This window comes from Lonchura striata, chromosome 3 (assembly GCF_050655825.1).
Source record: "Lonchura striata isolate lonStrDom1 chromosome 3, ASM5065582v1, whole genome shotgun sequence".
In the NCBI taxonomy this organism is placed as follows: Eukaryota; Metazoa; Chordata; class Aves; order Passeriformes; family Estrildidae; genus Lonchura; species Lonchura striata.
In genome coordinates this window covers 2582465-2606321 of record NC_140705.1, presented here as the reverse complement: position 1 = coordinate 2606321, position 23857 = coordinate 2582465, and the positions used below count along the sequence as shown (strand labels likewise).

At 46.3% G+C, this 23857-nt stretch overlaps 2 protein-coding genes across 33 annotated transcripts in view; one reads left to right on the top strand and one right to left on the bottom strand.

The window, feature by feature from the left end:
- Positions 1 to 4339, top strand: part of KIF13B (kinesin family member 13B) — a 119920-nt gene extending 115581 nt beyond the window's left edge. For all 5 annotated transcript variants that reach the window (XM_085574336.1, XM_085574337.1, XM_085574335.1 and 2 more), the window contains one exon: positions 25 to 4339. In XM_085574336.1, coding sequence (XP_085430462.1) covers positions 25 to 308 — 284 coding nt within the window. In that variant the 3' untranslated portion in view covers positions 309 to 4339. The remainder of the gene's footprint in view (positions 1 to 24) is intronic.
- Positions 4340 to 6777: 2438 nt separating this feature from the next.
- The window catches only part of HMBOX1 (homeobox containing 1), a 118352-nt gene continuing 101272 nt past the window's right edge, over positions 6778 to 23857 (bottom strand). For all 28 annotated transcript variants that reach the window (XM_085574364.1, XM_021541332.4, XM_085574361.1 and 25 more), the window contains one exon: positions 6778 to 21899. In XM_085574364.1, the coding sequence (XP_085430490.1) occupies positions 21762 to 21899 (138 nt within the window). In that variant the 3' untranslated portion in view covers positions 6778 to 21761. The remainder of the gene's footprint in view (positions 21900 to 23857) is intronic.

Genomic DNA, 23857 nt, shown 5'->3' with positions numbered 1-23857 from the left:
TGACTCCCCGATTCTCTTGTGCAGGCAAGAACGACGGCTCCATCGGGGGGAAGCAGTATTTCAGGTGTAACCCGGGCTATGGATTGCTGGTGAAGCCGGGCAGGGTCAGGAGGGCCACGGGCCCGGCGCGGCGCCGCAGCTCCGGCCTGAGGCTGCAGGGAGCGGAGAACAGGAGGAGCGGGAACTTCTCCGGGTCAGCCTCCAACCTGGCCTCCCTCACAGCCCTGGCCAAGTCGGAAGGAGGATCCACGCTGAGACTGGAGAAGAGCCAGAAGAACGCGGAGAACAGGAAATCCTGGGCGAACTGAGAGCTCCCAGCCCAGCAAACACCTTGGGACGTGGCCGGGGGAGAGCCGGTGGCTTTGGGAAGCGAGACCAACCGTCCCAACTTCCAGTTGGTGGCAAACACTAATGAAGGGTTTGTTCTCTCTGCTCTGGTGATTGACATGATAATTCTTTGCCTCGTCGTGGTGCTGGATCCTTCGTTTCCTGTCCCAAGTCCTGACGCCTCCGGGAACAACCGACGGCAGCTGGGGCCGGGTGTGTGTAATGAGCTCCTTCCCTTCCTCCTTTCAGAGGAAAATTGGTCAAACCACAGATTCCCAACAGCCACAAAATCCTCCCCAGGCACCAGTGCTTCCCTGGAAGTGCAGGGCAGTTCCTGAAGAACCTCCCCACAGTTACAGCTCTGTTGTAATTTCATCAGGGCTGTGTCAGTGTTGTGTAATCCGCCGTGAAAGGGCAAGGTGGGAATGATTCCAGACAGGCAAAAAAGTGAAAGTAGAACTTTGTTTGGAGATAATGAACCCCTAAAGTCCCTTTATTTAAAGAAGCAGCAGCCCTTGGGTTATGTGGCTGGGACCAGTGCCTGTTTGGATCACTGCCCCGTTACCCCACTCGCCTGTGGAAAGCAGTGTGGTCTTCCCCACTGGTTTGTTGAGAATGGGAGAAAGCCCGTGGCCAGCTCTGTCCTGTTTTTGATTTTTGATCCATTTAATGTTTGCTCTCACCACGACAGGATCCCCTCTCTCACTTGCCCCAAAGTAGCAGGACCTTCTTAGTTTTTCCCTGTGGTGCAAGAGGATTTTTGCAGAGGTGTCAGCACTGAAGCGCTTCCCTGTTCCCCCACCCAGCCTTTGGAGACACTCGGAATTTTGCCAGGCAGGGTGTCTCTGTCCTCATAGCATGATCAATCCAGTCTATTTATTTTTATTTATTCTTTTAAAACATGAAATGTTTGCGCTTTACAATCATCCCCCGCCCGGCGCCGCACTCGGGAGCTCTCCCTGCGCCATCCCGAGCGCCGATCCAAAGAGGAGGTGCCTCTGTCGCCCCCAGAACCAGCCTCTCTCTTGGACAGGGGGAGGTTTGGGCTGGCTTTTATAAAACTTGATTTTATTTCTGGCTGGTTTTTAGCTGCCTGTATCACAGGGGACATATCCCTGTCCGTGTGTCCATGCACAGATCGGCTGACACTTGTTTTCCTATCAAATCCTGAAAAGCCACAGATTTTTCTATCCTGAGCTGTTTATATCTTGTTCAGTCATCACAGGGGGGATTGGACAGCCTGAGCAATAGATGTTTTAGCTACGTGGGGACTATTTAGGATTCTAAATTAATGATTAAACTTTAATATCTCTCCAGTCGCTGCCCGTGGGTATCCAAGTGCCTTAAACATCTGGTTCCGAGGTCCAAGGGAAAGCTCCATTGGTATCAAAGGAGATAGGGATGCTTAGTGAAGGAGATAATTATGCTGATTTACTGTAATTAATGTCATTTATGCAGAAGGAATAAAATTAAAATAGAAACTAATCTGTAGCAGAAATAAGCGGGCTGGGTTCCGATGCAGCCTGCGTAGAACTGCCAGGGGTTGTGTATCCTCCCAGCTTGGTGTAAGTAGTTTCAGTGTTTCCTAAATTTTCCTCAAGAAATCTTAATATAAAATGTACAGAGCAGCTTTTTAAAGGTATTTTTAGTGTACAGTTTTTCCCTCTTTTTCCCTTTGCACAAAGCTCCTGTCCATCCAAGCCACGATGGGGGGAGGAATTTGGTAGTAAAGAACTCTGATGCTGAAATCCTGGGTTTTAAAATTAAAACTGGTTTTATGAACACAACCCATACAGTGAAGCTCTTTGTTTTGGGGTCTGAGGAATCTTGCCAATGAAAGACCACCCACTAATTAATTCGATGCCTCTTACACTTACAATTAGCCTTGTTGGTTCTCTGAACTCCACCCTGGTCGTGTTTTTAATTGCACTTTGTTCTGACGTGCTGCCGGAAGAAGCTGATGTGATGCAGCCCCTCCCCAGAGCTGTGTGTTTTTAGTCTCAGCATTTCAGATACTTGGGTTTAGGGATGTCTTTAAAACCCCTCTGCGTTTGCTCGGTGGCCCCTTCGGAGGAGATGCGAAGGGAGGAACCTCCAAGTCCTTTCAAAGCCTCTTTTCTCGTGCTGCTGCCTGGGAGTCCGGGATTTCCCACGGAAAGGTGTCCAGGCTGCAGGAGAGAAGGGGAGGAGCAGAAGGAGCTGGGTGGGTGATTCCCTGTTTCTGCTGCTGGTTATGAACTCCTCCGGCCTCTTTGGGCTCCAGCCCTGGCCGTGGTTTGGTGTTTGCCCACTGGGAGTCGTGGCCGGAGGCTGATCCGATTGCTCCGGGCTGGATTCCCTCTCCTCCCACCCTCAGTTGTGTTGCAGAACCACGGAGAGGGGCATGAAGGGTGCTTTGAGCATCCTGTTTGGATAACTATGGGATGTCCCTGGAAGGAATTCTGAAATCTGTGCAGCAAGGCTGGGGTGATTCCAGGAGGAGCCCGCGCTGCCTCCGTGGAGGGAGGACCTTGCTCAGAGCTCTCTTGGTTCTCACCATTTCCTCTGACTTTGGAAATAAAACCTCTCCTCAAATTGTACCCTAAAATCGCTGTAATGCAGCACAAGCTCCAAAAAGCAAAAAAAAAACCATCAAATTTGGCCATGAGGGTGTTCCTGGAGGATTCCCTGACTCTCTCCTGCTCGCTCACAGCTTTCCTGGGCACGTGAGGCGTTTTCTAAAGGCGTTTTTCAAATTTTTGGCACAGTGAGTGCATGTTCCTCAACTCAAAGCCATCTGTTACTTTGCCCCAGCTAAGCAAATGAGAAAAGAGGTAAAAGTCATCATGGAGGTAATAATATCTATTTTTTACTGATAATATTAGAAAAGCTCTACTCTCAGCCTAAAAGAGGAGGTGCTCTTAACTGGAACTGCCCAGCACTGAGGCTGGTCTGTGAATAGCTATGCAGATTTTTCCAAGATTTTCATGCACTTTATACAGGGAGGAAGAATATTTAATGCAGGAGAGTGTCATTTGTATGGAGTGTCTCATCTCCTCTGGCGTCTCTCGGGGGTTCAGTCCTGCTGGCTGTGTCCCTGAATTGGGGGTGGGTCTCAGATCCTTGGAAAATGGAGTTGGTGGCTTGGAAAGTCTCCATCCCCCCCCCGTGTTCGCAAGGCTGAGGATCCCTCCTCCCCACGGGGTGTCGGTGGCACCAAGCCAGCCAAGAGGAGGCTGCTCAGAGGGACTTTTTGGGGTTTTCTCAAGCCAAGCCATGCCTTTTTCCTGCGTTAGGTTCAGCTCTTGAGTTTTGATCTCCATGTCCAAAATCATCTGTTCACCCCGAGGTTTTGGCTCTTTGCTGTTCCACGATGTTGTTGAGTTGAGGAAAACGAACAGGAGCAAATTCTGTGTGGTGACACCACCCAGGTCCTTGAACAGAGGGGTTTGTCCGTGGTTGGGGTGGAATGTTCAACACCCCCGTGCTCTCCTACAAAGGCAGAGCCCCCTCATTCCTCCCCACAGCGATGGAACCCCACCTGAGCAGGGCCTGGGGGCTGTCCAGCCCTGTCCACGGTGATGTTCCCGTTGTCCCACCGCCGGTTCCTCGGTTCTTTGCACAACATTTCGTTTTCCCAGTGCCTTATCCCGGGGCTGGGCGGCCTCGGGGTGCCTGGATTTTAGGGAATGAGGCGGTGAGGAACGGTGTGGGCTGGTCACACTTCACAGCACCTCGAGCGGGGTCACAATCAAGTGTCTTGTTCCTCCATCTCCCGTCTCCATCTTTGGTTTCTGCCCTCTCCACCGTTGCCAGACCGCGATCCCGTTGGGTTCCCCGGTCCCAGCTCGTGTGGCCCTGCCAGGGTCAGACTCTGCAGGGGCTCCGGGTACTTTAAATGAGCTGAAATCCAAAGAGACTTTGTAATGAGCTGTAAAGTTTTTAATTATTTCTGTACCATACTAAATTGACTGTAATATTGTATCATACGTACGATGCCGCCTGCAGGACCTGAATAAACGTCTTCTTTAGAGCTTTGTCTGTGCTTTGTTGTTCCAGTTAGTGGCACCAAAATGTTTAGAATGGGAGTAGTTCAGTGTGGAAAAGCTTCCAAAATTTATTCCAGTGGTTCCCCAGCACTGCCAAGGCCACCACTGACCCATGTCCCCAGGTGCCACATCCACGCGGATTTTACATCCCTCCGGGGATGGTGATTTCAGAATTCCCTGGGCGGCTGTGGCAATGCCTGACCACCCTTTTGAGGGAGATTTTTATCCTTAATATCCACAGTGGGATGAGGATCCCGAGGACTTTTCTGCCTTGCTCCAGGTTGGCCTGTAGGGAGGTCAGTGCCTCAGCCCTGCCAAGGCCTGGGTGTGATGAGAACCCCCCTCAACATTTCGTGATGTCCTCGAAACCCCCTCCTGGGCCACATCATTTCCTTTCTCTTTGGCACCGTTTCTCCCAAAAATGCATCTTCATGTCAGAAATAACTGGCAGGGTTTGACTGGGATTATTTTGTGTAGTTTTTCAGTTTATCTTGGCTTTTTTCTAAAGCAACAAACACTGCGTTGATCCCCCCCCATCCCCACTGAAACTCGGCGAGCAAAGGATATTTTTATCAGCACTGTCTTGCAATCAGCACACGAAAACAGCTTTTTTTTTTTCTTTAAAGCCACTTCCCTTTTATGTTTTACCTTCTGAAAGGAAAAAAAAAAACCCTCTTTGGCTGAAACACAGGCGCTGTTTGAAGCGGCATCACTTTGTTCAAACCTCGCTCTTCCCGGAAGGTGGCTGTGGCACCTTCCCCGCGCTGCCGCGTTCTGTTCTGCAGCCAAAGCTGCCTTGAAAAGGCTCCCATCAAAAAGAGCAGGAAAATAATTTTTAAAAACCTCCAAAACTAACAAAGAACACTTTTTTTCCCCCCCGGTTTCCTTCAAATTAACGCCACTTCCATCAGCCTCGCTTGGCTTCAAACACTTCGGCAGCAGCCCCTGGGCTTCACCCCTGAGTGGAGAGAGGAGCTGCCCTGCCACGAGCTGGGCACATTTCCAAGGGGGTTTTGCTCACCTTTGGACACCAACCTGTGAGAAATTACTGGTTTTTTCCCTGATCAGTCTGGTTTCCCACCAAAGCAGGTGCGACGGGCTGGAAGCACAGCTTCTTTGCAAAGCACAGACCTCCAACGTGGATTTATTCCTCTTGTGTTTTTAAAAACATCTCCAAAATGGAGCTTTTCTGTATTCCTGGTTTCCAGTTGTGAAGGAGGGAGTGGGCTTCATCCAGCATCCCAGGTGTTGCAACAGACACCCCTAGAAGTGTTTTTCCCATGCTTGGACGTGTCCAAGGCCAGATTGGATGGAACTTGGAGCAGCCTGGGATAGTTGAAGTTGTCCCTGCCCATGGCAAGGGGTGGGACTGGATGAGCTTTGAGGTCCCTTCCATCCCAAACCATTCTGGGATTTTATGATCCCCAGCCTCTTCCCTCCAGAAAATTCCCTCATGCAAACACAGCAGCTCTGGCAGCTGATGATGGGGAGAGTTAAGATAAATTTTATCCCCCTCTTTGATGTCTGAGAGGCACAAGGAGCAGCCTGAAAGGTGTTTCCACCCCTGAAGTTCATTATTATTATCTGCACCCCTCCAGAGTTGCCTTCCTCCCTGTTTTGAGGTGTCCATCCTGAGCAAACCCCCCAACCACAGCTGCACATCCTGATTTTAACCAGGATGGCAGGACCCAGGCACCATTTCACTGAACAAATGAATTCCTGTGACTTTGTGTCTTCTCTGCCACCCTGCTCAGCTGCCACACCACCTGCAGGAGTTTCTCCCCGTTCTGAAGAAGCTTTTCCCCACCCACCACCCCATAAACTCTGAGAACCCCCCAAGCTGCTCAGCCCAGCCAGGCCAGGGCCATAGAGCAACCCCAGCCCCCTCCTGCCGTGGAGGGCAAAATTCTCAAAGTCAGCCCTGCGCTCCAGAATTGGACATGGTGTGGTTGTGTCAGCCCTGGCCCCGGGCTCTGCTCCCTCCAGGCCTGCAGCTGCTGGAGCAGGAGACTCCCGTGGCTGGGATGGGGCTGCCAGGGCCCTTCCCGAGGCTCCGGGCACTGCTGGGGGAGGTTCCCAGAGGGAAGGGACCGTGCCCGAGGACACGACGCCTTGGTGTGACCAGCACTGCACGGGTGACAGATGGCACCCGGCCAAGGGAGGGACAGCTCCACTCCCAGCAGCTCCTCTGGGAGCAAAGAGCCCCAGAAGGTCTCTGGAGTCAGCCCGTGGCTCACCCAGTGATCCCACTGCTTCAAACCCATCATCATCCTGCCCACCACCTTCATCCCTTCCACAGGGGAGCGCACAAAGAATTGATTTTTCCCCAAACAAATCCGAATTTTTTACATTTCCTTTTTTATCAGGAGACATTTTTGGTCTCAGACAAGCCCTGCACAAAAAGAACGTCAGAAGAAAAGGGTCAGTGTTGAGTTATACGTTTTTATTTTCTAATAGGTACAATACTAAAATAAACACAAATTAAAAAAAAGTTTTATTAAAACAAAACTGTACAAAAAAGCAGTTATACTACATTTTAATTACAGAACAGTCTACTGTCCAAAAGGCACTAATCCAGAATAGGAGATACAATGATACAGGACTCATATGAACTATTTTAATCAATACAATAGAGCACTTGTTTCTCTGTCCATTCACATACAGAAACAAGGACTTTTGCTACAGTCATTACACATTGTTATAAATATGAGCCCTACGTAGAAAGGTGCAGTATCGCTCTCCCCCGGCCGCGGGTCGGCTCTGACAAAAGACAGGAATTAAATTTAAAAAAAAAACAAAGGGAACAAGGGGAGAGGTTGAAGGTTCATTTTCACAGCAGCTGCTGCCAGGGGAAGGTGTGATGGACATTGACCCTCACCTGCATTTGGGATGGAGGCTGGACCAGTTTCCTCAAGGGGCTGTGGTGGGACTGAAGGTGACACTCCACTAGATCCTGTTCTATCCCGTCTCCTTTGGCCCTTTGTTTCCCTGGACAGTTCTCTGTGATGGATAAATAATGATTCCCAAGCACACCAAGGGTTCCCAGCTTCTCTACACTGTTCCTTTTCTCCTCACAAGGAGCCATCAGCCATCGCAGATAAAGGCAGTGACTGGGAGGAGAGTTTGGAATGTTCTTCTCCACACTCAGCGCCTTCGCTGCGAGGGCACCTGGCATGAACCCATGGACACCTCTGAAGGCTGCTCCAACCCTCCCAAAGCCAAGAGCCAAAGTGCCCCGAAGCCACCAGGGCTGCAGGGGTGGATGTTCCTGAGGGGGCACAGAGAGTTAAAACCATCATCTCCCCAGCCTGACAGCCAAGCCCGAGAGCAGCCAGCACGGGGAGCACCAGGCTCCTCCATCCCCCGTCGGGGGTGACTGAGGTTCACCCCTGGGACCACCCCGGCACTTCCTTCTCCACCAGCAACTTCCCACCACGAAGATCTGCTCATCCTCCCTCCCAACCTATCCAATCCAATTATTTCCCCTCAAAAGGTCAGGCTGAGGAGCAGCAGCAGACCACGGAAACGTGTTTAGGGAACAACCACGTGCAACCAGAACATGAATATTCAACTTCACCATGCCGGGAAATGAAGCATCTCGTCCTTCAGCTGAACAAGCAGCCCTTAAGATCAAGATCAGGGTGGATCCGAAGGGGATGAGGATGATGATGAGGATGATGATGAGGGGGCATCACCTGACTCGTTCCCTGTGGAGGAAGGAGGTTGGACACGCGGCAGGAGAGGGATACTGCACCTTTGGAACAGTGTCATACACATAAGACAAAGACAGGCATCTGGATGTTAACAAAAATAAGTAACAAAGAAATATGATTAAACAAAATCTCTTCTCACATCATCCTATACTACATCCTCCTTCTGCTTAGCAGAAAATTGTACGTACACAAAAATACAAATACACAATTTTGTAGAACAGTCTGATTTTAATATATTTATATATATTTATATTTATATGAGTGGCAGGTTAGTTCATTATATAGAGCTTTTTGCACTTTTGGCTCATATGCAACAAGGCTTTATAAATTCAGCTTTAGCTTTCATTCAGGTTTTATAGCTTCTTGAAACATTTGTTTTCACATTTAAAGCAGCATCCAATTTGCAAGAGGAGTTGGTGGTGGCTACAGCAAGGATCAGGTCAAGAGGTTATTTGGGGGCTGGGGGGGGGGAGGAGAATATACATTCCAGTGTGTGTGTGAGCGAGTGTGAGTGTGAGTGTGCGCTAGTGCTCATGGAAAACTGACCAGAGGGTGACCACACCACTCCAGGATCCCATGGTTACCTCCTGAGGTAGGCAGGAACCTACAGCAGATGAGACACAGGGCCCAGCCGGGGCAGAGCAGCAGCTGGGTGGGTGGGAGAGGCCAGGGCAGGGACAGGGCACGGCTGGTCCTGGGTGTCACCGATGTATCTGGTGGCAGTGACAGGAGGCAGCTGGAGCAGGAGGAGCGCGGCCGGCGCCCGCCCCCGGGTCGAGGGCACGGTGGGACAAAGTGGAGACACAGAGTTGGGATGTGAGGAGCCTCCCCGGCCCTGGCTGGGGTTTTGCTGTTTGCGTGTGGCTCCAAGGCTGTCCCACCGTGCCCTCGCTCGCCCTTCTGCTGTCACCACCATCCGCTGCCAGGGACGGCCACTTGTCACTCGTCACGCTTCCAAAAGGCATCTCGGAGCGGGGCCAGGGTCCGTGCGTGCCACAGGCTCCACGAGCGGTGGATTTCCATCAGGAATCTCCCGATTTCCATCAGCAATGGATTCCCACGGGATCACTGCTTCTATCAGCACCCACCCACTCCCCAGAGGCTGAGTTTCTGTCCTCACAGCTTTCCTTGCCAACAGTCCTTTCCCAGGCCTTCCCACCTCGGATGTTGTCAGAGTGAAAACATTTTGTTGCTAATGAAAAATAAAACATCTACACGCGGACTGCTTTCATTTGCTGAACCCTTAAGTGGTACTAAAAACTCCTTCATAGTGTTTTTTACCTCCTCTCACTGTGGTCAGAAGAAATCCTCTTTTAATGAAATATTTTAATCTATCACTGATACCTTTATACTTTAAACCCACATAAAATTCTCACCTTTACAAAATTATAACCACCTGCCAATAGTTCAGGGTTATTTGGACAAAACGTTTAGCAGGTTCCTCTATGACCAACCTAGAAATAATTAAGAATATAGGAAGAAATTGCCTTTGGGATTCCAGAGAGGTTCTGGCTGCCCCATCCCTGGAACTGTTCCAGGCCAGGTTGGATGGGATTTGGAGCAACCTGGGATAGTGGGAGATGCCCCTGCCCATGGCTGGATGATTTTTAACCATTCTGTGATTCCAAAAGAGGTGATTAAAGAAGCACATCAGCTTTTTCCACCCAGATCTGGTTTTCCAAAGGTGGGCGTTTTATCACACAGAGCTCTTTGTATCTGCAATCCAAGAGGCAGTTTCCTTCTGAATTCCATCCTCTTTGCCATCTACCCCTGATCAGAGATTGCAAACGTTTGGCTGAGGAATGAGATCCCCCTCCCAAAAGACTGAGAACCAAGGGGGGCAGCACGAGGAAAGAACGGGGAGTTTCTCCAGCCAGATTCTGCTGGGCTCTGGACTCATTGGAGGGATGAGGGATGCAGGGAGGGCTCTTTTCTTAAGAGGGAAATGAGGTCTAATCCTATTCCTCCAGCTCACTCTGGAGTCCTGTTCCTCACTTAGGCACTTTTTAAATCGACACTAAGAAAAAAAAAAAATAAACTAAAATGAAAGAAGTACTGCACGTATCTCCTGCTTCCCGGGCTTTGGGAAGATCATAAAGACCAAGAGGAAGACAGCCAAGGCAACGTGTCAGGAAAATGGTCACAACTGACTTTGACTCGTCACCCTTCCACAGAAGTGCTGTGAAACTAAACTGAGTTTAAATCTGCTGTTCCTGGGTCTTCCTGAGGGCACAGCCTGTGCCACGGTGGCACGGTGGCATCCCACAGGATGTGACTTCCAAAGGGACACCGGGCTCTCCCAGCCTCACCCAGCAGCCCTGGTGGGAGAAGTGCTGCCCAGAACTCCAGCAGCAAAATCAGGGAGGCTTTGATGAGACTCAGAAAGACATTCCTGGAGCCAACAGCAAGGGAAAAGGGCTTTTTCCCTTTTACTGGGTGATAGAATGGGGAATCTGTCCCTCCCAAAGACCAAACAGGGCTCTGACCCCAAAGCAGCCAAAAACCAGTCACCAGCTTCAGGTCAGCACAAGGCTCAGGATGACACTCAAATTCACAAAGAAAAAAAAAAAAAAAAAAAGACCAGAAAATTCAGTGGATAACACTAGAAGATGGGAAGCTCAAAATCCAAACTCTGTTTTCACTCTAATTTTTCATTTGGAAAAGTGACTTCAAGATTTTCCAACTATTTTCAAGCCTAAACCAACTTATGAATGATAATGATAATAATACTAATAAGCTACTCTGGCTGCAATGAGGGATCCCTAACCCTGGATAAATGAAGTGTCCAAGGGAAGCAGCAGACTCCTGGGAAAGCCGTGCAAATCCAGGCATCCTGTCCCAAACACCCACAATAAAAGCAGGCACCCAAACCAGGAAAATTGCTCCAATCAAGGTTCCAACACAAAGGGCAAGCAAGGCAAACTAAATTGGAACAGAAAAGACCAGGCTGGAAAGGGCTTGGAGCAACCTGGGATAGGGGAAGGTGTCCCTGCACATGGCAGGGGGAGGAACTGGATGGGCTTTAAGGTCCTTTCCAAGCCAAAACATTCCATGATTCCATGACAAAAACATTTCCACCTTGTCCCTCTCCCATGGTCCAACCACCTGATTTCACAGAGGATTGTGCAAGTGAAGAACCTGCTGTAAATTGGCTGAATTTATGAGCTGAATTTTTTTTTTTTTAGCAGGCCAAAGTCGATAAAATTGTTCTTATTTATTTCATATATACTTCAAGTAAGTAATGGATACAGCACCATCTAAAAGGCCAAAGGAAATGGGAATGTCTCCCAGTAAACAAATCTTCCCATTAAAAAAAAGACTAAGTAATAATAATAAAAAATTATACTTAAAAAAATGCTATTTCTGTGTTTTTTCTAATCATCCAAACTGCAAGGAAGGAAGGGAGAAGAGTCTGAGAGCTGAGAAACCCCAGAGTAGAAAGTCTGGGAGCTTCTGCCCTACATGGATTGCTTTTTCTAGGGTGGAAACAACACAAATCCCTTACTTGGAGGCTGCAAGGACAACAGCTTCAGGTCAGAGCACTTCAGAACAGGCAAACCAGGTAAAATGGGATTATCGGGGTGTGAAGGAGCTTGCATGAAGATAAAAAGAAATTATAAGTAGCACCGAAATCTGGGAAAATAATGTGCCAAATTCAGTATTAAGAATCAACTTGAGAGGGAAGCAAACAGCTCAGAGCAGTTGAGGAGGGCTGAGCTCAGACTCCACAGGAATTCCTCCAAGGAATGCAGGCTCCATGGAGGAAATTAGGAGACACCAGTTTAGCAAGAGGGCTTGTGCTGGCTGTGGGATTTTTTGAAGCCCTCTGAAAATGGCATTTGTGAAAATCAGCTGCTGAGGCACTGCAGCCTGAAGAAATGGTTGTAGTTGATCAAATTCTATTTATGCTGAATTTTTGGGGTAATGGTACAAGATTTTTATTGTGTGGAACTGGAACTGGGGTTAGAGACATAAGGCACAACGTGTTCTCTGATGGAAAGTTCTTGCTGCAGAGAACCCCTCCAGAACGCAAATCTCTATAAACTATTCAATATTCTGAACAAGTTCTAAAGGTAAAAGACACAGTTTATCTCTTTGGAGTCACAGTTTTACAATTAAGGCCAGAAGGGACCAGTGTGTCACCTACAAGGAGACCTTGGAGGTTGGGTGGCCTCCCACAATCCTGATGCAAACTCCCTATTCCATCTACTTCATTAAAAAAAAAAAAAATTAAAAAACCAAACCCAACCCTAATTGAAACTGTCTCTCTATTCTGCATCACTCTTTACAAATTTATCACATATATCCAATGGATTTATAAACATTCCCACATCTCAATAGCATTTATTTTCTCCATGACCCTGGAGACAGAGGACTGAGAGTTACAAAACTCTATAGAAGAAAATTCGTGTAAGTAAAGAGCTCTGAAGGAAGAAGTGCTGAACTGTTTGAATTGTTTGTGTGTGCCAAGGTGGGAATGTTTGGTTAAACTGAATGGGAACTCTGCAGGGAAACCTTCCAGCACCTTCCAGGGCCTCAAAGGACTCCAGGAGAGCTGGAGAGGGACATGGGACAAGGGATGGAGGGACAGGACACAGGGAGTGGCTGCACACTGCCAGAGGGCAGGGCTGAGTGGGATGCTGTTAGGAATTCTTGGTTGTGAGGGGGTGGCCGGGCTGGAATTCCCAGAGAAGCTGTGCCTGTCCCTGGATCCCTGGAAGTGTCCAAGGACAAGTTGGACAGGGCTTGGAGCAGCCTGGAATAGTGGGAGGTGTCCCTGCCCATGGCAGGGGGTGGGATTGGATGGATTTAATGCTCCTTCCCATCCAAACCATTCCAGGATTCTCTGAACTGGCTCTGTGAGAGAATGAACAAAAGCACAGCTCAAATTCCAGTGGCAGCTCCTAAACCACTGCAATTCTCTCAGGATCAAAGAGTCCCAGGTGTTTCCCCTTTTCAGGGAGCAGCTCCAGATGCTGTGCAATACCCCTGGGTGTGTCCCAGCAACACCCTGAACTCCTTCACCATTCCAAATCCAAACTCATCCCACTCCATCCCACTCACACTGAAGTGGAGATGCTCCTGCTGCTGTTTTCACTCCATAATTTTACCAAGTTTTCAAGGTAAGAACAGCTTGGATGTGTCAGGGACAGTCTGTGGCATGTTGGGCTGGAAAAGATCTGCTCACAGTGCATAAAGGAAATGGGAAACCTGGTCAATGAGTTGATATTTGGAATTCCTGGCTCTGGTTAGCTCCTGAAGGGTATTTCCCACCCTGTCCCTACAGCCCTGTCAAAAAGAGACAGCAGCAGCTTCATCAGCAGGCAGACTTAAAAAAAAAATTATCTGAAGTCAAATATACTTTTAGGAATGGAATAAATGCTTAATATTCTTAATGGAATATACTGGGTGAGAAATATTAATTAATAATTTACTTTCATTATCTCTTTGCCCTCCTTGAGCGATCTGACAGATAAACTGTGTAAGTAAAATGTATTTTTAAATCTCAAATGATGTCAAATATATCTCAGAAGGCTGAATCCAACCTCTTAATTAAAGAGGTGGGTTATTTAAGCTACATATGCCATCTTGCCATAATATGGAAGACTTTAATTAGTTAAGGAGAAGGGAGAGGAGGACGGGAAGCTGAATTGAGGCCAGTGACAGCAGCAAGCGAAAATCTAAAAATATATTTTCTAAAACAGAAGTCGTTCCCATTGCTATTGTGAGTGGAGTGGTGGGAACTGTGCTCAAAGTGAAGTACCCACAGCCACAGGTCTGCTCTGAACTGGGATTCACACTGATTTCAGTGCAAAGAAGCTGAAAAGTAACTGGAAGATTTAAATAAGAGCCTAAGGAAGTCCCTAAATTCTCTCGAGGATTTTTTGGTGATAGGAAGCTGCTAGTTTTACTAAATGTGACTCAAGAGTCCCTCCAAGCATCTTTACATACCAACACAATGTGGAAACCTGCCTGGCAAGTGGAGAACAGCACTATGGAAAAAACTGGTCAAGAAATTTAAGGGCAAAAATGGAGCAGAGGCTCTGCAGTTTCTCAGTGGGCAAAAGATACTCACAAAATCACATTTAAAAGGCACAAAACACCCTATGGCAGATGCTTTTGGAGAATCTAGCAACAGATCAGGGGAAAATGATGATATTTTGGGTCACCAGCAGATATCCTGGGTGAATGGCAAGGATGGTGTCCAGCCAGCTCTCCTGTGAGGGGTATTTTGAGAATTTTTTTTTTAAGGAAAAAGGGGAATTAGCTCCTGTCACTACGCTGTGTTAGTTGAGAGAGCAGAGCTGGAGAACATGGCAACAAGTGCTCACAGGGCTTCCAAGCAGGGAATGGGAATTTGGAGTAGCACTCAAGAGCCAGGGACATTTCCCTGCTCCAAGAACCCTCCACCTGCAGGGAGGTGAAAACTCGGGATGAATCCTGTGGAGCCTCTCTTCATCTCCTTACATCCAAAATGAGCCAGGAGAGCTAAACCAGGCCCTGGGCAATCTGTTCCCAGGCTGTCACACAACCAAATGTCCTCTTTGTCTCCCAAACTCGCTGGGAGTGACACGCACGTGGAGCAGGGAACACAGAATCAGGAGGAGCAGCTTTGCATAGAAAACTGAGCTGGGTTCAGTCCCTGCTGCTCTAAGTCACCATTCACTGAGGTCATTATTTAAGTTTACAGAGGAGCTGTGTTCCAAGTGTCACTAATAACACTGGTATTAAAAGAGAATTAGGGGGCGGGAGATCTTCTGTTTTCAACCACAGAAAAGACAGAAATCCTTTTAATCACGGCCATGCCAATCCCCGCAGTTCTAAAGCTGCTAATTACCCGTCAGGGACACCCAGCCATTGAAAAGAGCTGCCATCACTGTGACTGCCATACTCCCATGCATTTATCCTGCCCATCCCAATTACCCTGGCTGCAGCCTGAAAGGATTCAGCACAAGTGTGCTGGGTGTTTTGATCAGCAGAACACACCCGCTGCCATTGAGCAGAGAGGGGATAAATGGCAGAGGGAGGCTTCTGCCAAGGCAGCTGAGGGAGAGATGCTCTGCACATACAGAAACATCAAAGGCCCATCACCAGCCGGCTCCAGCTCAATGGCTTCAGCTCATTCCTGCCTGAGCTCTTGGCTGGAGCACTCCAGACCTCCCTGAAAAAATGGGAAAGAGCTCCACACTGCAGCCATCACACCCTTTGGTTCTTTTGCCGCATCAACCTGATTAAAAGGGACATTTAAAATGTTTTGTGAACTTCCACCCGTGTTTCAAATAGCAAATTATTTTCTAGCTCCATGGCAGCTCCATCCCTGGAAGTGTGCACGACCAGGATGGACACAGGGCTTGGAGCAACCTGGGATAGTCAAAGGTGTCCCTGCCACTGGCATGGGTGGGACTGGATGCTCTTTAAAATCTCTTCCCACTCAACCCATTCCACAATTCTCTGATATAAACTACAAAACAAATAATTCCAGGCTCTTTTTAAGTGACAAAACCCAAGGCCAAGGATGGCAACAAACTCTTCAGTAAAAGAGTTTAGAATTTTTCTCCCTCTGCCTCACTGCTGCCACTGAGATAAACTTCCATTGGTCTGATTTGATTTACGTTTGTTGGACAAAACCCAACATCAAATCACTGTCACCTTACTGACAGGCCTCAAAACACTCAACCACGCTCCCCTAGTTGTAATACGTTTCTCACAAAGGAAGAAAAGATAATTTCAGTGTATTTTAAATTTGGATTTGTAGCTGCCATCTCTAGAATGCCTCTGGTTTTCATGAATGTGCAACGTCTTTAGGCAGACAGTTTAAACACTATAAATTTGACAGCAGAAAGAGAGGCTGAAATGAAGGTTTTAGGGCTGTACCAAATCCCTTTTGGCCAATAACTGATCCAATATCCTGAGTAAAAATCCCAGCTGCTCAAAAGCCCAGGGGGGAATGTTTTAGGTTGAAATATCTCAACTCTTCTTGGGAACTGCAAGTTATTTTTTGGTCAGGCCATCAACCTTCTTTTCCAAGGAATCACAGTGAAAACTCCACAAAACTCCATTAGAGTAGCTGGGATCAGGATCCAACCCCTGACTGCTGCTACAAACACACCAAATCCATGTAAGGAACATATATTAAGGTCACAGACATGTAACACAATTCTAAGACCAATCCTGCCAACAAAGACTCCTGCCAAAATGCCAAAAGCTGCACCAAACCAAAGATTATTGCCTAAAAGCTTAAGACTTTGTTCAAAATAATATTATCAAGTTAAATAACTTCAAAGAGTGCAAGAGCTACTTGAGTGAGAAAACTCAGATAAAATAAGAGCAAAATTTTGACAAAACCCACTAAAATTTGCTGGTAATTCCACAATGAGGACTGGGAAGTGGGGGCTGCACCATGATGGAGCTGGAGTGGGAGGAGGAACATTATTATAAATATTAATTAAAATGAGCAGGGATAAATTAAAAAGAGTAGGGGAGGGGCTGGAAACCATCCCCAGATGAACACTCACAGCTCAGGATTATGGGCACGGTCTCACAGTGAATTTAGTAATTTCCAAGGAAAATGTGACTGATTCCAGCTTTGGATTCCAGTTAGGATCATGCACAGGGAACCAACATCTTGCATCAAGGCAGCAATTTTGAGTTTGGAAAATTCTTACACCAATTTTAGTGGGTTTATCTGTATGAAAAATAAAACCTACTTCAGCTGTCACCTTGCTTTTCCTAGAAGTGGCCAACAGCATAAAGGGGGATCCAAGTGACCATAACTTGACTTTTTCCCAATCAAACCCTTTCAGCTCTTAATAATCAACAGTTTGTGATTTACTGACCCAAAATTTCTGGCTTACCACAGTAGTCACCAGTGGTCTAGAGTTAATCCCAATTTTTCCTGAAATTAGGTTCAGCTATGTGGAGTTTCTCACTTGCACTCACAGCAGCAAGACAAAGATAAGTCTTCACAAATGAAGGCAAAAACTGATCTACAAATCACAAATGTTACAAAACACATGAAAAACTTACCAGTCTGATGTTAGGCAATGAAACAAACAGAGTAAGTCAAATTTCCCTGAAGAACTGTGTAAACAGAGCAAATAATTAATGAAATCTCTAACTTATGGCTTGATTGGAGCCTGGAGCCAGACCCTGCAAATAAAGCTCCTCTCTATTAGTAAACTAGAAAAGATAATTTTTATGAACAGCAAAACAGAAAAAAATCCTTAAAAAATTAACAGAATTTATTAAAACAAGTCAACATGTACAAATCAGAACTAGGCAACACCTCAGCCTGAGCAGGTTTGCACAGAATCAGAGAATAATTTCGGTCAGAAGAGACCTCTGGAGGTCTCTAATCCAACCCTGTCCATCCAGTTGAATTCTGAGTATCCCCAAGGATGGGAATTTCACTGACTTTCTGGGCCATTTCTACCACTGAGCATGAAAACATTTCTATTTATATTCATCTGGGATTTTCCTTCGTGCAACTCTAGCCCGCTGCCCCTCAGGGTTTTGCTGGGCACCTCTGAGAAGAGCCTGGCTCTGTCTCCTCTGGAATCACAGAACATCCTGAGCTGGAAGGGACCCACAAGGATCATCAAAGTACAACTCCTGATCCTGCACTGGACCCCCAAGTTAAAATTAATTTATTAAAACAGCTAAAACCCAAAATCTGGGATGTCCCCAGAGCCAGCCTGGACAATCCCAGCTCCTGCAATCTCCCACTATGTGAATGTGCTCCAACCCTACCATCTGCCCATGCAACGGCCCCACAAATGATGCACAGAGGGGTCTAAACCCTTCCCATGACTTCCTGAAGGCTCTTAATGAGATTCCTTAATTGCTGCAAGGGTGCACTGCAGACTCACATCCGGCACAGGACTTCACTATAACCACACGTGCGTCTACAGGGTATTCAGAAGATAAACAGAAAACAAATCTGCTGATTTTTATCAACTCATAAGGCTTTTGCAAATGTTTGGGATCTCATACTTCAGGAAAAACGGTGGGGGAATTAAAGAAAAACCCAACACCAAAACAATCCAGAAAAGAAGTGGAGGTAGAAATTGTTGTTTTAAGAAGATGGTCAGAGACAACTACTCAAGTAAAAGGACTTTATGAGGGACAAAATATCAGCCAGAACTCACTCTACAAAGATAAAAGCAATCTGTGACCATCACAGATGAGGAGCTTCTTAAATTAACTTCTTCTCTGTTCACAGAACAAAAAGGTAGCTCGGATGTGCCACCAGAGCCACTTCACGGGAACCCCCAGAGAACAAACTGCAGTGACTCCAGCCTGGCTACAACAAACTGCCACTCCACTGCAGTGCTACCAAAATGAGGCTTCATTTCCAAGGCAGCCCACACACAGAAAGACAAAGACAACTCCCATATCACGGAAAAACCCCCAAAAGAAAGAATTCCAGGATTGCTGAATTCCAGGACTCACCCTCCACCGATTCTTTCGCTTACTCCAGATCACATTCGCTCATCTCGGTATCATCGCATCAGCACCTGTCCTGTTACAGGTAATTCACCTCAAACCAAAAAGGCATTGACCAGCTGCAAGTGGCTCCTGATGAACTTCCAGAATGATGGAAACAACCTGCTAGGAGCAGCCTGGGGACAGCTGAGGTGCCACTCGTACCTCCCGATGCCCAAAGAGAAGCCAGAACAGACACACCCCAAACGCTGACCCCACGGAACCAAGGGGTTGATTCCCTGGATATTTGATATTTTGTCTGCTAAGATGACGATATGGGAAGGTAGAAAACTGGGTATTTACAGCCCAGGAAGATCTGCCAATCTCCAGTTGCTCACAAGGGGGTTTTTACCTGTTTAACCTTCAGAGAAGATACTGATGTGGGATGTCAGCAGCTTCCTGACAGTGACAAACAGAATTAAGACCAGATTATTCTACATTAGATGGTACAGACACACAGTTTCAGTGGTGCTACTTTGATCCTGCATCACATGAACCTATAATCAGGATATGGAAGTTCCAATACTATTTTTATTCTTCCCTGTTGCTTTAAAAAGGCAAAGCCTCAACCAAATGCCTTTTTTTTTTTTTTCAGATACTATAGTAAGCAATAAACAATATTTCTTCTAGAATTGCAGCTGTCCAACAGTTTGAGTCTGTTCTTCTTAGAATGAAACAGCCAGAACAAATGGTGGTGGCGAGCCCAATGTAAAGAGGTCATCGATTATTAAAATCTCCTTACTATAAATCGTGGATGTTGCTTGTCAGCTCAGTGTGTGACTGTGGAATGAATAAGTAGGTAAAATTCCACTAAGGCTCGAGTTTGCTCGATCATTCTGCTGTGCAAAAATAGAAATAAAAGCTCTTCCCATCCTTTCACTCCTAAGTACCAAAACATTCATACAGGCAGTAAGAAAATAACTGCAGTGGTGCAATGGTCACTGATCCAAGTCCTGCCTTTCCTGAGTCCACCCTGACGCTACTCGTGAATTTGCCTACTCAAGAAATGCAATAAAACAGGAAAAAAAAGATGGCTTCATTCTGCTCCAGTGATCTGTATCTAAGGAAAGCACATAAATTCTCCAATGAAATCCATAGGTGGAAGGCGAGGCCAAGCCCTACCTATAGATCTCCCAAGGGACAAAGGGGTGGCAAAGGGGAGTACAGGATCTCCTTGGCACGTGGGGGAGCAGCTTGCTCCACATGGACAGAAGAGGGGCAGCTGATCTGGAGGGCTCAGCCTGGCTCAAAACCTGCTGAGGAGCCACGCTGGCTCAAAACCTGCTGAGGGTTAAGAGGGAGGAAGGGATGAGAACAAGGCGAGTAACAGGAATTTCCCTTCGCTCCACCTCGAAAGTGGAGGGGAGCAAAGGGAAACCCATCCTTGAGCTGTTTTCCCCTCTTTAAGCTATTCCCACACGAACTGGGAAGATAAAGCGGAATGTGGAGGAAACGCTATGCAAACTTTTATATACGTGTCCCCATACAAAAAATTTCCGTAGGTTTTTAATTTGTTCTCTGTTAATGTACCACAGCCCTGCCCGTCTCTAACGCTTCTCGTGCTGTTTCCATCAAAACGTTTCCTCTTACCGGCAGCAACATATCATTTTATCAGGATGCCAGGAGATCATTTCCACACAATGCTAGCAGATGTAATTTTCTTAGATGCACACACAGTTCATCATTTAGATACTAGATGACAAGGTGATCGCAGGGTGACTCTGTAATGCAAGTTTGCTGTTTGGTATTTGGAATTCTCAAATGATAAAAAAAAGACTTATCAAATATAAATATCTTTAAGAAAAAAGTAACAAAAGTGCTACATATGATCAAGGAAAACAATTCCATTAGTTCCTGCTACTTAGAGTAGGTTTGCTTTACAAATATTACCACATCCATTATCAGTATGGCTTCCAATTATTAATTAAATTGCTCGTAGCAGTATAGCTTTCTCACACCTTAACAAAGACAGAGTAAAGAGAACACAAAACATTCACACCCCATTTCTCAGGTAAGAGATCCTCCTGCCTTCAAACAAACAAAAAAAGTTTGTATTTAGGAGAATATTGATGCTCTGATGGATATCTAGCAAGGGTCAGATGTCGAATTCTCCAGTAACCTTTCAGGCTAGTTAGGACGTAGGCATTACTTACATGGGCATGTAAAAATCCACTCACCCATTTTAGGACCTTAACAACCTTCCTGGAAAACATTGCTTTCGAAAGTGGCAAAGGGGAGAGGGGAGTAGAGTGGGGACAGAAAAGGTGAGAGAGGAGGAATTAAAGGTGAAATTGTTAATGACGGATGGATAAGAGTCTAGACCTCTTCTGAGCAGGCACTGCCAGCCATGCCAAGAACGAGCAGTGGTTCTGAGAAGCGGACTGCTGTCCATTAGACATTCAGCTCATTTTTCATTTGATCCCAGGCTGGGCTTCAACCATGGTCGCAGAGGCAGAAGGCAGCACTTCTCCACTAAGCCACGCAGCTTGTGAGAGTAGAGGATGTCTGTGTTGAACATGTGAGCATCAACTGAAATGTGGGAATGTGTTTCCAATGGACATTCTCGGCACAGCACCCGAAAGTAAACGGAGTCACTGTATGACCAGTGAGGCACGGCTTATTGCAGCTGGAAATCATTTATTCCCATGCTGGAGTGGGGTTTCTAAGTGTTCTTTTTACTCTCTGTTGATACTCCCAGTCTGGTGTCCATCGACCCTGTGCCACTACCTCAGCTTGCATCCTTTCAGTCTCAGGGCAGGGAAAGCGTACGGACTATCGGTTTCAACACCATCTCTAAGGTTATCCAAGATTTTAAGTGTAGCCTAAGACCTGTAATTGAGGGCTGTCTAAAATACCTGGAAGCACTTTGAATGCTAAGACAGAGCAGCAAGATTTTTTTTTTTTTTACCTTTTTTTTTCTTTTTTTCTTTTTTTTTTTTTTTGATTTTACCTTTCTAGCCACTGGGGGCCGGGAGAGGGAGGTTGGTTGGTTGATTGATTATTTATTGGGAATTAATACTGAGAGAGTATACGCAAAGGCTGAGGGCACCATGCCATCTTCACAGAACAAGACCCTAACAGCTAACTGACGTACAAGAAACTGCAAAGTTATACTGTAAGAATACATATTAAGGACCGAGGAAAGTCTGCTAAGGTGCTACGTCTAAAACTAAGTTACTTCTTGCTTTGACCCTCCCCTTTCTTGGCATCAGTCGTCGTCCAGAGCCTCTGTCTTGATCTCGTTGGCTCCTTGCCGGGCCAGCGCCAGGATGGTGTGGTTGACTGCTGCCATCTCCACGGCTAAGGAAATGGGGTCTTGGTGGTCACTATGGCTAGTGCTGTCATCCTGGGAACCATGTGGGAAGGAGCAGAGAGAAGCAGGGTTATTCCACAAGTCCAAAACCACAGCGGGGAAAACAAATGTGCTGAGGGATTGTGGGGGGACAGAGCGGGGTCAAAACGTGGGTTTAGGACTGGTTTCCCCTCACTGTGCAGACAAAGGTAAATGAGGCAGGGAGTGGGGGAAAATATCGAATTGTAAAGGCAGAAGTGATACACGAGGTTAAGTCAGGAAAGCAAATTAAGACAGGAATCGCTGGGCATGGCACAGGACCATGCTTATAGCTGGAATCTACAGTTCTGGTCATCCCTGGCCATGGCATGAGATGTGGAATGAGATGAACTTCAGGGTCCCTTCCAACCCAAACCATTCTGTGGGTTCTCTGATTCCATTTGATGCCACGACAGAAATCGAAAAGGCAGAGAAAAGAAACATCCCAAGGGAAGATGTTTCCTCATGAGAAGAAGCTAAACAGAGTCAAATCTTCCAGTTTGGGGAAGAAATGGCTGATGGTTGATATGATAAATGTTTATTACAAATAACTGGACAATAAAGAGAACAACTGCCCATGGTTTTTTTATGATCTAATAATCAAAGACGCTCGCTGGAATGATGATGTGATCCAAGGCAGCAGTGGAAGCACTGCTCGCATAGCACAGTTCAGTTCAGGATTCACTGATTTTTACATCACACAAAAGTAAAAATGGCTTTAAAAGGTGTATGTTTGACAAATCCAGGGAAAATGAGTCTGCTAGAAATTATGGAAACACAGGAAGCCTCTTAAAACTACTGACTTCCAGAAGCTGGAAGCTACTAGAATGAAATAATTCTATATACTTTAGAGAAGTACTTTTTTTTTTAACTGCTGCTATTGACCACGACCATGACACAAACTGAGCCTAACCTTTGATCCAAGGCAGCATCCTGTGAAAACACTGAATTCACACAGATATAGGGGAAAAGATGCTGGAAAACTCTTTGAATGCTAAGAAAACCAATGACTGAAGGGGACTGGAACCACCATAAATTAAATAGGGAATTTTGGGAAAAATGATGGTGCTTTCCCTTCTTTAAAACAGGGCACTAATAGTTATCCCCCTGAGATCTTGGATTTTTAAATTATTACAATTTACAGAAAGGAAATGATAAACATTTATCAGTCTCCCAACAGCCTTCGAGTGATGAATTTGTGTGATTTAAAACATGCATAGAGCATTTTTAAATTAAGATGATGAGTGATAAATGTTGAGTAGGAAAAAGAAAAAAGCCAGGATTTGGTAAAATCTGAGGTTATTTAGAAGGATTCATTCATTTATAATATGGGCCTGGTAAATTTTAGGGCTTCTCAGAAACCTTTGTCATGGTACATATACAGAGCCCTAAAATCCGGGGTTTTAGGCACTTTGTTAGTATAAAAAAATTAGCATTTTTTAGATAACCTTTGTGTTTTAAAGTTTATTAGGGTTTAAGTGTTTCTGTGGAAAACAGAATTTCTGGGTTTAACAGCTAAGGGATGTTAAATGGTCATCAGAACTTGCCATTTAATCTGCTTTGCTGCTAATGACACTTCACAGATTACTGAGAAATGTCATTTCTAAGGTCTCTAAACAAAGACCTTTAAATTTTAATAACCAATTTATTTCTCCTTTCAAAGTATGCTGGTTAATGCACAGAAGAAAAACATAGTTCAGGAATCTACATCACGCTCCATCTCAGTATTCCAGTCCTGTCTGTCTGATAGGGAATTTTCTGGGCTTGGCAGTGGTTTCTAAATACTTCACGGCGGTCACAGAGCAGCTTCTCGTCACTGAGAGCCTGAAAAGTTGGTCCCACCAAATCTGCTGGTGCTGACCTCTAAAAAGGGTCTCCATCCCCACCAGGAGCAGAGCAGCTGGGGATGCCTCTGCCAGGGATCTGCTGCACGGGGCCAGAGCCAAGTGTGCCAGAGACTCATTCCAGGACAC